The sequence below is a fragment of the Daktulosphaira vitifoliae genome, unplaced genomic scaffold (genome assembly GCF_025091365.1).
Source record: "Daktulosphaira vitifoliae isolate Bord-2020 unplaced genomic scaffold, ASM2509136v1 Scaffold_3, whole genome shotgun sequence".
Classification (NCBI taxonomy): Eukaryota; Metazoa; Arthropoda; class Insecta; order Hemiptera; family Phylloxeridae; genus Daktulosphaira; species Daktulosphaira vitifoliae.
In genome coordinates this window covers 40,971,946-40,987,498 of record NW_026099574.1, presented here as the reverse complement: position 1 = coordinate 40,987,498, position 15,553 = coordinate 40,971,946, and the positions used below count along the sequence as shown (strand labels likewise).

The following is a 15,553-nucleotide window of genomic DNA, read 5'->3' as shown; positions in this document are numbered from 1 at the left end:
AAATCAAAGGTTATGTTATATACTATCAAATGAAAAAAAAAAATTTGTCCCGACCTCTTATCTTCTATGTGCAAATGGCTGTCGAAGATTAAAAATAAATGTAATGTTTGCGATAAAAATTACCTTTTATCGGGATGTTTTTTGTACTTAAAACTGCCATAACTTTTTCAAAAATGAACAAATAAAAATAATATTTTTTTGTATTGAAACCTTAGATATTTCCCTTTCATTTGATATAATTTTTTTTGAAAATCTAACACTTATTCTGCTCACTGGGGGGATTTAAAATAGTAATTTTTTTACAAAAAATAACTTTTTCAACTTAATTTTTGAAAATGTTCCGGAAATACTGAGTCCTTCAAACATATATCAAATTAAAGCTTATTTTATGTACTATAAAATGAAAAAAAAAATTTGTCCCGACGACCTATCTTCTATGCGCAAATGGCTACTATATTCAAAAATATGCTATTTTAAGAAATTTTTTTTTTTAATTAAACACTATCTACAGATTTGCATCGAAGCGTTTTTTATGATAGTGATTTTAATCACTGTCAGATATCATCTATACTGGACCCAACTATGCCACGACCCCACTGTGCCGCCACCTCACTGTGCTGGGTTTTATACATAATTTACATTCCTTTCAAAATCATTTGAAATATATTGATATAATTTTATTTTAGTTGCTTCATAAAAGTGTTAGTACTTCCCCACTCTCATAAAATAATCTTGAATACGCCAATTTATGAACGCAGCTCATCGGGTAATTCAAAATTGATTGTTTGTTTTTACGTCATTACTTATCATAAAGTAATAGTTGATCATTGTACTAAAAAGTCATAGTACAAGGGGCGTTTACATTGTTATCATGTCATTACTTTGCTGTTGTTATGAATTTCAAACGTTTGATTTCGTTTAAAATAATGAGTGGTGGTAAAAATCAAGGTGACGGGACCAGGCTCAATCAAAATTCTACGTGCTGCCTGTCATCCTGTAAGCAGGCACTCTTTTGTCGTCAGTACATCTGTGTTGACTACCGTGGCGGGTTTTCGAGTTAATTAAAAAAGTGATTTATTTTATTTTTTACAAAGTGTTGATATCAAAATGAAATCATGGAAATATGGTAAAGAGCATCATATGAAAAGTTACAAGGGACATCATCACATTGCACAAGAATTTTTTTTGAATCAAATGATGAAAAGATATGAATTAAAAAGTTTATTTTATGCAAAAATATTTAAAAAACTCATGAAGAACATACATTTTAGTGATTTATTACACTCCGAGTTGTACTCAAACAAAATGGAAAAGAGACATGACAAATTTGAAAGAGAAATGGGGCCAGAATTACATTTTAAAAAAATGAAAAGAGGACACAATTTCAAGAAAATGAAAAAAGAACATCATTTTAAACATATGATGAATAATGGATTTAGTCATTCTTATGAGGAATCAGATTTTGAACCAAAACGAAATTTTGATAAAATAAAAAGAGGACACCATTTTAAATTTACAATGAAGAAAAGACGTCATAATTCTGATATCGAATCAGACTCAGGACCTAAATCACATTTTATGAAAATGAAAAAGGGACACCATATCAAACATATGATGAAGAAAGGCCATCATTTTAAAAATATGATGGACGGCAAAAAAAATAAAAAACATCATATGAATAAAGAAAAATGCAAAAGGAAGTACAAATATCATGGACCTAGTAAATAATTTTATTCATTATTCCTATAACTAGTTGTAATCAAAAATTTAGTCTCCGATTACAATTCTTATAAAGTTGTTTTAATTAAGAAAATTGTTGATTTCTTTAGTTATACAATTATTATGTGATAAAATATAATGGGGTGACATAAAACGTTTTTGAATTTTAAATTATTTTAAAAATTATATATTAATATAGATATACCCAAATGTCTGTAAACAGTAACCCAAGGGTTACACAAAATAACCGTATCAAAATTATCCATCAGGGTGAACCAGATTTTACTGACAACTCTTACAACTTAACGCAGGTGGGTTTTGCGTTATAAACATGTCAGTACAAGATACATCCATCGTCACTACATAGCCACAGACGTTCAATGAGTATCAAAATGATTGTTACTCAACGAATACTTCTCCGACATTGACATCGATACATTAAAAAAAAATTGCTATTTTGAAATTTTGAAAAAAATTAATTTCTATGTTTTTTCTTAATAATGTTGAATAATAAAAATTTGCTTTAAACATAGTCTAAGTAAGCAATAATTATTTTGATCTGGTTCACTCTGTATTTGTACATTTTTTTAATAACCACGGCATCGCAAGCCTGAGGTTAGATGAGTGTAACCAGAGCCACATTTAGAAATTATGCTTTCGGCGTACTCAATTCTGTCGACCACAATAACCAAAAAAAATTGTTTTCTATTTTTTTTGTATTGCTATTTTATTTTATCGTTTTTTATTTGAATGAGAAAAAAAAAGTCATTTCATTCTAAAATTATATTCATATTTTAGTGCTGGGGTAATTGCATTCTGTAACCTCCTAAATGCGGCCCCAAGTGTGGACTATTCTCTTTCGGTTGATGATGTACATTTTATTATTGCATATAAATGAATAATAATAATTTTGAAATTAGGAGTAATTTTTTATTTTAAATTACATATTGATTAAGTTTAATCGTGTTAATGTCTTCTCTAAAAGCTTTTGTTTGTGTCAGAGAAAAAGGGAAACCACGCAGTGCAAGGAATCAAACCTCAGTACATACGCACCGAGACACGACGCGTTACCAACTGAGCTAGATAGGTCGCCTAAATAAAAACACAAATAAATATATATTTTCTTAAAACAAACATTATATAATTATTACTTTAGAATTAATAGTGCGCAGATTAAATACAGAATTTAAAAATTTTTATCTGTTTCGTGAGCATTAACGTTATAAAACGTTGACATCTATTTGTGGTATGCTTAAAATTCTCCTTAAAACATAATAGATAACGTTATTCGTGTGTAATTTGGACGTTAATTAGCAATGCGTATTAAAATAAAGTATGAGCCGAAGGTTATCTTTTTTTATGGTATTCGAAATAATTTTAAGTAATTATAAATTTTCAATTATATTANAATTTCTCTAAAGGAAACACTATCTACAGATTTGCATCGAAGCGTTTCTTATGATAGTGATTTTAATCACTGTCAGATATCATCTATACTTGTCCCATCTATGCCTCGTCCACACTGTGCCTCGACCCCACTGTGCTACCGTTTTTTTGTAACATTGTTTTTTATTTTATAATTTATTGCTACAATATCGATTATATTGATACATTTGGTGAATTAATCAATTATAAAAAAATCTCTTTACTATAGTAATAATAAAATAAATTCTCAATTCTGTAAATTAATATCTGTAGTAAACATGTTTTTATCCATGCCTTCTTTTTGAGTGTTGGGTAAACAAATATAGTGTTTAATGAATTTTCTGATCTGCTATTAAGAAAAAAAACTAATTTTATTTTCATCAAAGTTGTAAAATTTAGAATTCTGAACTATCAGGAGAACTGAAGGAATTCTCGTTTTTATCGTATGTAGTTCTGCCTCTAGGAGATATACTACGTTATTATAGTAACGTTTTTAACATTACTTAAAGCAGAAATATATTAATACTTTGGAATAAGTTATATACTATACTTATAATAACTTAAAATGTTGTTATAGTTGTGCTTTATGAAATTTGCATATAAGTTTAAATAAGTATTAATTTTTAATTAGTACAAAATATCTATTCAATACTTTTTTATTTTCATATTTGGAATTAAAAAATTTATAATGTTTATACATTATTGTAATATAATTATAATACCCTATAAAAAAAATTGATATTAATTTTTATATTTTTAGATAAAAAACATAATTTGAATTCAATTAGCAGCAGTAGTGATAGCGATAGTGAAGATTATATGGAATCCGATACTTACTCTATTGTGACAGTTTAAGCATTTAATTTAGATATTTACAATATGTGACCTAATATCTACTAGTTAAAACTTAATTTAAAGTATTTTTTAGTTACAAACTTTTAAGCTGATTACCATAAAAGTTTAAAATTAAAATGATTAAAATTATTGTAGTCTTTGATTTGTGAAATCAACAGAGATAATTTTATTTTTATTATACCTTTTAAATTTATATTATTAATTTTTGTTTGAATTTGAATAAATGCTTTTTAAAGATGCCATTTTTTTTTATTGAACTTTTGAGTTAATGATACTCACTATCTCAAATTTAATAGAAAAATATTCAAATAATATCCTAATATTATCAATAAGGTTTTACATCTTGATTATATATTAACTGATCAGTCGTACAAAACAATTAGATCATCTAAATAACTTAATGTGAACATTTTAAGAAAGTTCAATGTAGAAATCACAGATATTGGTTTTTATTTTTAAATAAATCAATTTAATCAAATCAATTGTGAATCAAAAAAACTAGATTTATAAAAGCATATATTTCTCACCCATTTTAAAGGTAGCCTTGAAAAAGTGACTTTATATTATTTCTTGTGTTCCTAAAATGGATTATTTTTATAGTACTCTAATTTATTTAATATTAAAAAAATACAATTAAGGCGTAAAAAAATAAAACATCAATATTATTTTATCTAACTTTGACTATTGAAATCTTTATTAGCTGTAATTTATGTTTCATGTCATTAAACAACTGGTACACATATATTCCCGTTTCATTAAAGTGAACATCAACACGCAAGTCCCTTTGCTATTCGGCCATTCAATATATAAATCATAGGCTTAAATAACAAAACAATTTTTGGGGTGCTAAATTTAATTTCCCTTCACTTTAAAAATGTTTTTATACTACTATAAAATTAATTAAATGAAATATTTGCTATTGATATCTCTGAAGTGCTAAGTAACTAATGCATCCCTCTCTTTGCGTCTATAAAATAAATCCTTGTACAAAATGTTGTATTTTATCTATAATTTTACTATAATGCGTAATTTTATGTATTAAACGCACAGTCATGCTTTATAACAGATAAATAACTCAAGATAAAATATATATATATACAATTAATGTTAGTAAGAGTTCATGATTTGTTGTAGTCAAGTGTTATAAACGCATACTTATTATGAATAAGTTTCTATTTTATTCCACCTATTGTAATGTTTACTAGACACATTTTTAAAATTTTGATTGTTTTTATTTTCAAGGTTTTTATATAAGTGCCCAAAATAAACAATATTTACCTTGAACACTTCCTACATGTACGTGCTTATTATTATTATCTAAACAAATTTGTTATAAATATTTAATTACTTGAGTTCATTCTCATTGTAAAAAGTTTTCCTAGTGGTTTATTTATTCAATAATTAGGAAATATATTAATCAACAATTAATTTTAAGTCTCTAAAGATTTAAAGGTAACCATAAAAATAATATGGTTATAATAATATATATTATATAGTTGCACTTATATGAATACTATTAATATTTATCAATAAGTTTTAATGTGATATTAATTGTAATATAAGAAAAAGAAATGCATACATTATTAACATGTATGGTTTAAGAATTATGAATTTATTGAGACTAAAACGGGTAAAATTCATCTGAAATATTATTTATAGAGATTTATTATATCTCATTAATCTATATTATTAATAATATAAAGTAATACATTATATCTCACGAGGTGTTTTGTGTAGGCAACTTAATCGCCAGAGATCGTTGTTAAATACGTTTGATGAGAGACGTTGCGGTCACCAGAACAAAGGAACATTTGGAAAATTGGGACCAGGTATTAAAAAAAAGTATTTTCAATTTTTAGAAAACGATATCAGGGATTCAGAAGAAAATAACGACTATATTGAAAGCTGCAGAGCAACGTCGTGGTATCCTCCTCTCGACTAGTGTTTAATACAGCCTGACGTATTCAGTTGTTAGATCATCCACAACGACTTCTCGTAGTTGCCCTGTGGATTCTATGACTTTTAAAGATGATACGGAGTACAGAAATTTCGTTACGATTATCTATCGTAGGATTTTTTCGAGGATCTAATCACTATTCTCTCGTATCTACAAAAATATTTGAAGTTAGGCGTACCTAGCTTGTGGTGTAAAATTAACGAACGCAATTATACACAAATTCAACGTTTCTAGGAACCCAAAGATTTACCGAGTGTAGTATACTCGCAGTATATCCTATAAAGATACGATAAGCGCATAGAGCTTGCAACTATATGGGACCTCCTCGCGTAAAATGGAAATAACCAACAAAAAAGTATTCAAATTAACAAATGGTGTTCCATTAAGTATTGGCCTCGCGTTTATAATTCATCCCTTTACTTTAAATCCCTTTATTGTACATATCTATAGAGAGTAATATTTTTTATTGTATTTTAATAAATATATGTATAATATATACAGGCGCGGATCTAGAATTTTCGAAGAAGAGAGAGCAAAAAATTTTTTTACGTCTTTATCAATATTTTTATTAATTTTATCATTTACTCAAAGACTTTTTTTCTTTAATTTTAAAAGGCAATGATAAGTAAACGAGAACACTGACTATATATTATTATTAATCAATAGCCAACCCTTTTCCATAGTATGAATAAATTCGTACTACTTTTTGACCAACGTAGGCACACTTAATAAAAAAATAACTGCGGTTACACTGACTACTCAGTTTATCACGTTGTAGCTGCCAAACTATTTTTAGATTTCAGCTTTATAATCTGTATCTCCTCTTAGTAGACCACACAGATAGTTTTATCGAATGTTTTGGTTATCAATAAGTTGACAAATTTTTAAAAAATATTATCCCAAATATTACGTTAGTCTTTATAATTAATCAAATTAGTTGTAAGGTTTTAATTATTTTATAGCTTAGAAATAATTTATCATGTCTTGTTACACATTTAATCTTGAAATGCGAAAAATTATGCATTCATTTTTTGGGATGAATGAATATTTTACGGAGTATTTTAAAGAACGAGAATTGATGGGTGAAGTATATGTGACGTTTAATAAGAAAGAAACATCCGAAGAAAAGTTTTTGTACACTTATAATTTATTAAAAGAACATAAACAATTACCTGATAAAATTACGAAAATGTGTGGTAAAAGCAATAAAATTGCACGAAATATTCGAGAAGAAGCTAACATTCTTTTTGCCAAAAAAGACTACGTGAAAGCATACTGTTCTTATAATATTAGTGTAATGACAGCTAAAATAGGTAGCCCTGATTATGCTATAGCACTAGCAAATCGATCAGCTTCCCTTTATTATCTCAAGGAATATGAAGCCTGTGTGTCTGATATTCATCATTCAATAGAAGCCAAGTATCCTCCTTCACTGTTTTACAAACTATTTGAAAGAGAAGGTAATTGTTTGAAGAAATTAGGACATATGAAACTAGCTAAAGAAAAATTCAAAGTTAGTGCGTTTAAAGTTATAATTAACACATTGTTTGTTAATATTCAGACTTAAATTTATTATATCTAGGAGTGCCTTTTACATTTAAATGAAGCAAGTATACCAATAGATAAGAAAAAAACAATTGAAGCACAAATTAAAAATGTTTTGTCCAATTCTAAAACTGATAATGAAGAATGCAAGATATTTTTTGAAGAAAAAAAAAATATTAGTCTGTTGGGTGGTCCAAACAAAAATATACCAGCTTTATCAAAATTTGTTAAAATAAAATATTCTGAATCAATGGGTAGATGTTTATTTGCAACAAATAATATTAATCCAGGTTGTTATTTTGCCTTAGTTTTAAAATAACTATAAATTTAATTATTAACAATTTTCTAAACCATAGGTTAAGAAAATGAAAGTTTTTAAATGATATTATAGTTACTAAGACATAATTATTCAGCTACCTATTACAGGTAGCTTCGTATAAAATTTTGGCTTTTGGTTGGATGTTATGTTATTTAATTATATAACAATATGATAATTCTGAGGTATTTTAAAATTTGAATATCTTTAATTAAAATAAAAAAAAAATTTTATTATAGTTGCCTTGAGTTCTCTTATAATAAAATAATTATTGAACAAATCCTATAATTAGATTCATTGTACTAATTGAAAAAGAAATTTATAATTTTTACAGGAGATGTTCTTACCATTGAAAAACCATATGCTGGTATCCTATGTAATGAATCATTTGGGTATAACTGTGGCTATTGTTTCAAACAATGTTTAAATGGTATACCATGTAAAAAGTGTACCATGGTAAGAGTTATTATTTGATGTATTGTATAATCTTCATTTAATGCTTTTAATCACTACTTTTAGAGGATAAAAATTTAACTTTGATGAGAAAAAATAGTTAATTTAAACTCAGTTTTTCTTTGGGTGTTCATGATCCCTGGACAAAAATATTTAGAGATCTCAGATTTTTCTTTAAATGTATAAAATATAAAATAAAATAATGATTATGTTATAGAGACTTTTTAAATTTTGGATTTCACAAAAAACTTAATCCAATCTTTGAGACAAAGGCAGTTGCTCTAAATCTATTAATTTTTACAAGTTAATGCTTTATTCAGTGTATCATAGGATGTATTTTGTAATTTTAGGTAATTTATTGTGACAATAAATGCCGTCAAAAGTCATATGAAAATGGACACAAATATGAATGTATGTTTCATTCAACTCTTGTTGAATGGCCTGGAATAGAACACATGGAGTATTTATCCATGTACATATTTTTGAAAACTGTCTCCAAGTATGGTTTAGAAGAATATGTTTCACTAGTGCGTTCTTTAAAAGTTGATATGTCAGATTCCATTATTCGAGGTTTTAATAAGACTGGGCAATATTTATCAGAAGAATTTTGCTCTACCTACTCATTAGAAGGCAATGAATCCAAAAGAACAGTTAGCGATTTATTTATAAGGCATTGTTATGCCTCTGTTATTGTATCATGTTTGAAATTAGGTGGTTTGAAAATACCAGATGATTTATTAGGTATTATTGGAGAATCAATTGTTCATTTACTTTGTGTAGTTGCTTCCAATGCACATGGTATAACCCAACCTCCAAACCGTAATAATTGGAGTTTACCAGAAATGAAAGAATTTATGCCAGTTGCTTCTATATTATTGCCTACTTTAAGTTTGCTCAATCACCACTGTGATCCTAATGTAGTGCGTCACAATTACAATGGCATTGTTATTCTTAGAGCTATTCAACCAATTCCTAAAAACTCTCAAGTAATAACTAAATATTTTGTCATTATAAAAAAATTATTTTTTAATTTTTATTTAGTTATTTGATAACTATTGTGCTGTATATGCTTCACACACTAAAGAGGAGAGACAACATATGATAAAAAGACAGTATTGTTTTCTATGTGAATGTCAATGTTGTACAGAAAATTGGCCAACCTATGACGTTTTAGAAACTACTCAAACATTATTTCAGTAAGCTTTGTTTATTTTAAAAATAACTCCATATTTATTTTCTTAAACCCAATTAAGTAGTATGCATTTATTTAAAAATTCACAGGTACCCATTAATGGAAAAAATCGATCTAAACTTTTTATTAAGTCAATCAAGTAAATTATATGAAATAATTTCAAAAATGAAAAAAAATGAATGTGATGGTATTGAACACTTACCTTTTTTATATTCATTTTTAACTATATTGCATAATCACGTGAAAAAGCCATGGATTGAATATTGTGACTGCCAAGAGACTATTAAACAAGTACTTTACATAACTACAGATAAGTTCATGATAAAAATGAGTTAATTTTTAATTATTAATTAGCTATAAATTTTTTATATGTGTAACTATAAAAGGATTGATTATTTTAGAAGTTTCATTTTTTTTTTTACGATATCACAAGAATAAGAATGGCAGTTTTAATTATAAATATATGCAATTTTTAAAAAATAAATTAGAAAAAATAAAATATTTATAACTATGTTTATTTAAAAGTTTAAGTCTGTATAATACTAAACATAGGTTTTTATAAATTTTTCTAAAACATATTTTTAATGTATGTTTTCATTAAAATACAAAATGTTGAATTGTGAATATTAATATATGTTTTAATTGTTATATACACATTATAAAAAAGTTATTTGCTACGTATCAATTATTTTCTTCATTTGGATTATCCTCAGCAAGACTATCGTCATCTCCAGAATCAACACTGTGTTCGTGCAAAAGAACATATTCCCTAGAACTGAAACCAAACTTTATAACATCTTTTTCCATAAGCTCAACATATTTTTTTGGTTCTATACGTTGGTTATTAACATATGTACCATTAGCTGACTCCAAGTCAATAATGTATGGCCTAATGCATCTAATGTGTCTGCCATCTTTTTTAGCAGCTATTAATCTATATTGAAGTGCAGCATGTTGTTTAGAACATGATGGATGATCTATGGGTATATCAGCAACTTTACGATCACGGCCTAATAAATAACCACTTTGCCTGTGAATGTGAAGAACAGGCAATTGTTTTTCTCCTTTAAATGGATATAAACGCCAACGACGTTTAGGTTTTCTTGCTTCAGCTGGTTCACTATATTTTATAACTACACCATTAAATGTATTTGTATCCTCAGCCAATTTACCTGTAGTACCAAAGTTTGGTTCTTCTTTTTTTGTAGCATGTTTTTTTTGATCTGAGGATTCCTTTTTAGAACCCCACTCATAATCTGCATCAGATTTGTTGCTTTCGTGACGGGAATGATACTTCTTATCATACTTTTGTCTTTTTCTTTTATCATCATCTGAATCTGAATGATTACGTCTATGGTGTTGTCTTTCAGGTGACTTTCGAGATTCTGTATTATGACGTCTATGTACTTTTCGACGTTCATCATAGTCATCACTAAAATCAAATAATTGCCATTAATTATTTATTTTTAATTCAGAAAATATTTTCATAAGAATTATTTTTTATGAGAGATCAACCATATCTTACATTAAGCAGTTGAATAAAATAATTTAGCTAATGAATGGTTTTTCATCAAAGATAATGTAACTGTATTAAATAATAGTTGTCTTAAAAAATGGGCTACTCAATAATATTATTTATTTTGTAGCATGTTTTAAAAAATTATACAATATTTAACTACTAATCAATATTCTTTAAGTTATAGTTTATAATTACATCTGAAATGTATTTATTATTAAATATTTACTTAATGAATTACATCAATTCATTCCACTGCATGAATATATTTTTCATTGCATCACACATGCACTTCCTATAGACAAATAGAATAAATAGAATAGAATAAAAACAGACTATTAAGATTAAAAACAAAATTTATTTAACAAAAAAACACTTTGTTAAGAGTATAAATTATTTTGAACATTGTTCCTTGTATAATATTCACAAATAAATTTAGTACATAATAAAAATTTTGACACAAAGAAAACAATTTGGTATTGGTATTTTTGATACAAACAAGTTAAAAAAGTTTTATCAATAATAATGTCTTAATAAATGCACACTAATATAAAAAAATATTGCTCCTTATTATATAACTCGTTAACATTAATAAATAATTAATACTTAAAAAAGTAAATTATATCACAAATTTATTTTACCGAAGTAGCATAAATATTATTCCTACTATTTGGTAGTAATTATTTTATTTGTTATTTATGTCATTATCAGCTAAGACTGGATATGCTAAGGTAGTATTAAGAGAATCATTATGCTCTTCTAAGGATGTTTGCGAATAATGTAGGACTAGATCTTTTAATGAAGAATAAATATTATAAGGTTCAGCAAAACCAAATCCCTTAGGAGTTCTGTAAACTATACAATGATTAACTACACCATTACAGACGATAGAGAGAGCCGATTGACCAGTTCTACTGGGTCGAATTAAAAATGTTCCATTACGTTTTCCATTTAGCATATGTTCAGCATCAGCACGTGAACATGATTGAAGCAACCATGTACTCTCATCCAGATGTGAGATATTAAGTTGCATTTCTATATCTTCTGGTTTGCGAGTCCACCAATCTGCACCATTTAACACACGATTAATAGCATCTAGTGATACACCATGTGTTAATAGCCACTTAACTGACTTCTCTTTTTGACGAGTGAATGATGCTATTTCTTGTTTTAATTGATACATTTGTCTCTCTAAAGTTTGACTATAAGAGACTTGTCTAGTAAAAAATAAAATTAAAAAATTAGATAAGTTATTTACCAATGACTATTAAAATTATGATCATGTTTAAAAAAAAAATTGAAATACCTGTAGAGCTTATCTTCAAGATCAATTTTACTTTCTTGTAGATATTTCATTCTTTTTTTGACAACCTCAATATTATCAATTAAATCATCTGCTTCATGACGTTCTGCTTTCTTAAGATATTTATCATGTAATTTTAGTTGCTCATCAAACATTTTATTAACTTCATGATATTGTTGCAACCCCATTCGTTTTGCAGAAATATCAGCCATAGCACTTTGAAATGCTGCTGACAAGTCATCGTATAATTTGGACTTCATCATTATTTCTCTAAGTATATCAATTAATCGTATCCATACTACATCTACATTTAAACTTTTCCAAGTTCCAAATTCATCATCTTGTTGAAATCTAGATACAGGATATAATAACTTAACATCAAGAGTAGCATTATATTGAGACAATGAAACCTTGCGATAGTGATTTACGAGATCTATTACAGAAGAAAAGTTATATGGCTCAGAAAATCCATATTTTCCATTTTTGTGATAAATTTTAATTAATTTATTGGTTCCCCCTTTTCTTAATGTTAGTGTGTACTCTCCAGCTTTATTAGATGCATTTCTGATAAGAAATGTACCATCTGGCATATCAGTTAGTTTTTCTTGAACTTCATCTCTAGTAATATCACCCCAATACCAATCAGCTTCTTCTATACAATTAGGTTCTTGTAAAGGATTTTGTAGTCGCTTGGTCATAATATCAATTGATGGGGGTCGATTAGTTTGAGATAATTTTCTTGGTGGTAAAGCTGGTGCACTTGAATGAGACATAATATTCCATGGCTCATGTGCTTTTACCATTATATTATAAAGTTAAGTTGTCAATAAACAACTTGATTTCTGAAAAAAAAAATTAAAGTATTTCAGTTTGCTATAACAAGATAAAATTTTATAATAAATAATAAATATTTAAAATAAATGTATTCCAAAATAAATTTATTAAGAATAGCAAATCAATTAACAATTCAGTGTTACCTTTAAATAATTATTAGTTTCATTAATAAAAGTTAACTTACCAGGAGCGTTTATGTTTATAACAACATTATATATTTTTAAATTTTATGAAAATAACTTGATATAATTTCATTAAAATAAATCACTTTTATTTAATAATAATAATAAAAAAAGAATTGTTTGTAACTATATTGTTTTAAATTATTGAAAAAATTTTGAATAACAAATCGCACTGTTAATAGAAATCACAACATTAATAAAAATAAAACTGTAAACTATACTTTGAATTTAAAACACATTTAGCTAGAAACAAAATTTGTTCACGGAATAAATTTAAAAGAGACAACAATAAAAATTTATTAAATACATAGCATTGATGTATAAACAAAAACACTCCGGTTAAAAATAAAAATTACAGATCTACTAAGTTTACAGGGTCAATTTTTTTTAAATTAGATTTTCAAATAAAAATAATATTTTTGGTTAAATGTATGAACTGAGAAATAATTTCCAACTTATTATAAATGAAGAGATAGGAAATATATTTTATAAGAATCTTAAATTATGAATTCAGAAAGAGAAAGTATAATTTAAATGGTCATGCTTTGGTTACAATCAAATTTCAATTGTAAAATATTGTTTAAATCTTTATTTTGAATTTATCAAATAATGAGATACTCAATTTTAGTAAAATGTAAAAATGTAATGATCTCTTTTTAAGTGAAAAATAATAGGTATATTTTAATCAGCAAACACAAGAAGAGATTGAGTTTTAAAAATAAAACTTACATAACCGAATTCTATAAAATAAAAATTACATTAGCAAACAAAATTTGTTTTTTTTTAACTGCATTTAAAAATACATAAAAATATTCCATAGAACTATTTTCTGTACCATATAAGTTATTAAAGTTATGTACAACCAGGATCTAATGTAGAGGAAATGAGAATCTTTTTTCGATTAGTATTAGTTGATATTTGACATTGATTAAAATCACTATTTTAAAACGCGTATTTAAAACAAATTAAAAATTGTATCATAGTCATAAAATTTACATGATTTTTGACTTAAGAGGCCAATTAATAAAAGAGAATAAGTCACATTTTTGTTTATTTAATGATATATTAAATAACTTTAAAATGATGCAAGTATCTCTTCACTACAAAATTAGCCATTTTTACTTAAAATTCTAAAATCTTTTGTCTAAATGCTCAACTTTTAGACATTAACAATTTTGATCATTAATCTTTTTTCATTTCATGTACATTGTATTAGCTTTTATTTAATTTAAGAAAGTTTTTGCTCATTATATATATATTGAAGTTTTCAAAGTATTTTGGTTAATGATTGGATTTTTAAAAAAGTATGTCGTTGCTAAAGCAAATGTTTTAACATTAATAAAAAATTTGAAATAATCTATTAGTTTTAAAAATGTATCTAAATATAAATTGAAAAAAAATTAATTTCAACATTAAATATTTTAAAACAACTAATTTTTTTCTATGTAACTTTACTTTATTACAGGGTTGAAGGAAATTATTCAACATTTCCTAACACTGATAAATTTAATAAGATAAATATTTTAATCTTTTGATGTACTGTTGAGCAAAAATGGTTTAGTAAAAATAGGAGTATTAATATATGGACTTAAAAAAATAAGGTAAAGTAAAACCAATAGTTTCTCATAAAAACTGATAATTTGATAAAAATTAATAATTAGATAATTAAATAAAAAACTATTAAATTAACTTTTTATATTAGTAAATATAAAATATCAATATTTTCAATGGTTAACATTTTATTAAATAACCTATATATATAATTAAAGGACCAGAATTAAATTTGCTTAAGACTAAATACTTACTCATAAAAAATCAGTTTCAAAAACAAGAATTAACAATTAAATCTCGACTAAAGATTATCATAAGTTATTTTAATACTCACTCTTCGTGTCTTTTTGATGTATGTTTGTACTTTCTATCTTCACGTCTTGATGACATTTTGATCAAGTTTAAATTTGTTTGAAATTAATTTCGATTAGCTTTACCTATCTAAATATTGTACGCACTATTAGTTTGAAGTAACTTATCATGATTTATAACCACATAAATAACCTACACTGTTACTGTTTGTAAAATTTATTGAGTGAAAATTAGCAACTGTGTAAATTATATTTCCAATTTACAGTGTACATTAAATACGCGATTAAAACACAACGGCGGCCGCCACTATTTAATAGAAGATGAAACTAACAAGTACAAAGACAGAATAATGGGTATTGGAAATTTGAGAGAAATTAATCAATGTTACCTATT

At 26.0% G+C, this 15,553-nt stretch overlaps 3 protein-coding genes across 4 annotated transcripts; 2 read left to right on the top strand and 1 right to left on the bottom strand.

The window, feature by feature from the left end:
- Positions 1 to 988: 988 nt before the first annotated feature.
- On the top strand, positions 989 to 4,236 carry LOC126901124 (uncharacterized). Its single transcript, XM_050677369.1, has 2 exons — positions 989 to 1,720; positions 3,905 to 4,236. The coding sequence occupies exons 1-2, from the start codon at positions 1,108 to 1,110 to the stop codon at positions 3,997 to 3,999; spliced, it is 708 nt and encodes a 235-aa protein (XP_050533326.1). The 5' UTR covers positions 989 to 1,107; the 3' UTR covers positions 4,000 to 4,236.
- A 2,558-nt stretch (positions 4,237 to 6,794) lies between these two features.
- Positions 6,795 to 10,229, top strand: LOC126902696 (SET and MYND domain-containing protein 4-like). Its single transcript, XM_050680258.1, has 6 exons — positions 6,795 to 7,469; positions 7,539 to 7,791; positions 8,152 to 8,273; positions 8,621 to 9,256; positions 9,312 to 9,466; positions 9,552 to 10,229. Exons 1-6 carry the CDS (start codon positions 6,936 to 6,938, stop codon positions 9,796 to 9,798), a joined length of 1,947 nt encoding a protein of 648 aa, XP_050536215.1. The 5' UTR covers positions 6,795 to 6,935; the 3' UTR covers positions 9,799 to 10,229.
- LOC126902698 (smad nuclear-interacting protein 1) lies at positions 9,957 to 15,517 on the bottom strand. 2 transcript variants are annotated; one of them, XM_050680260.1, is made up of 3 exons: positions 15,183 to 15,517; positions 12,285 to 13,123; positions 11,317 to 12,195 (listed from the first exon to the last, which is right to left on the bottom strand). In XM_050680260.1, exons 2-3 carry the CDS (start codon positions 13,082 to 13,084, stop codon positions 11,664 to 11,666), a joined length of 1,332 nt encoding a protein of 443 aa, XP_050536217.1. In that variant the 5' UTR covers positions 13,085 to 13,123; positions 15,183 to 15,517; the 3' UTR covers positions 11,317 to 11,663. The 2 variants fall into 2 exon arrangements, with proteins under 2 accessions (XP_050536218.1, XP_050536217.1); XM_050680261.1 differs by lacking the exons at positions 11,317 to 12,195; positions 12,285 to 13,123 and adding an exon at positions 9,957 to 10,894 and having other exon boundaries at positions 15,183 to 15,504.
- Positions 15,518 to 15,553: the final 36 nt, after the last annotated feature.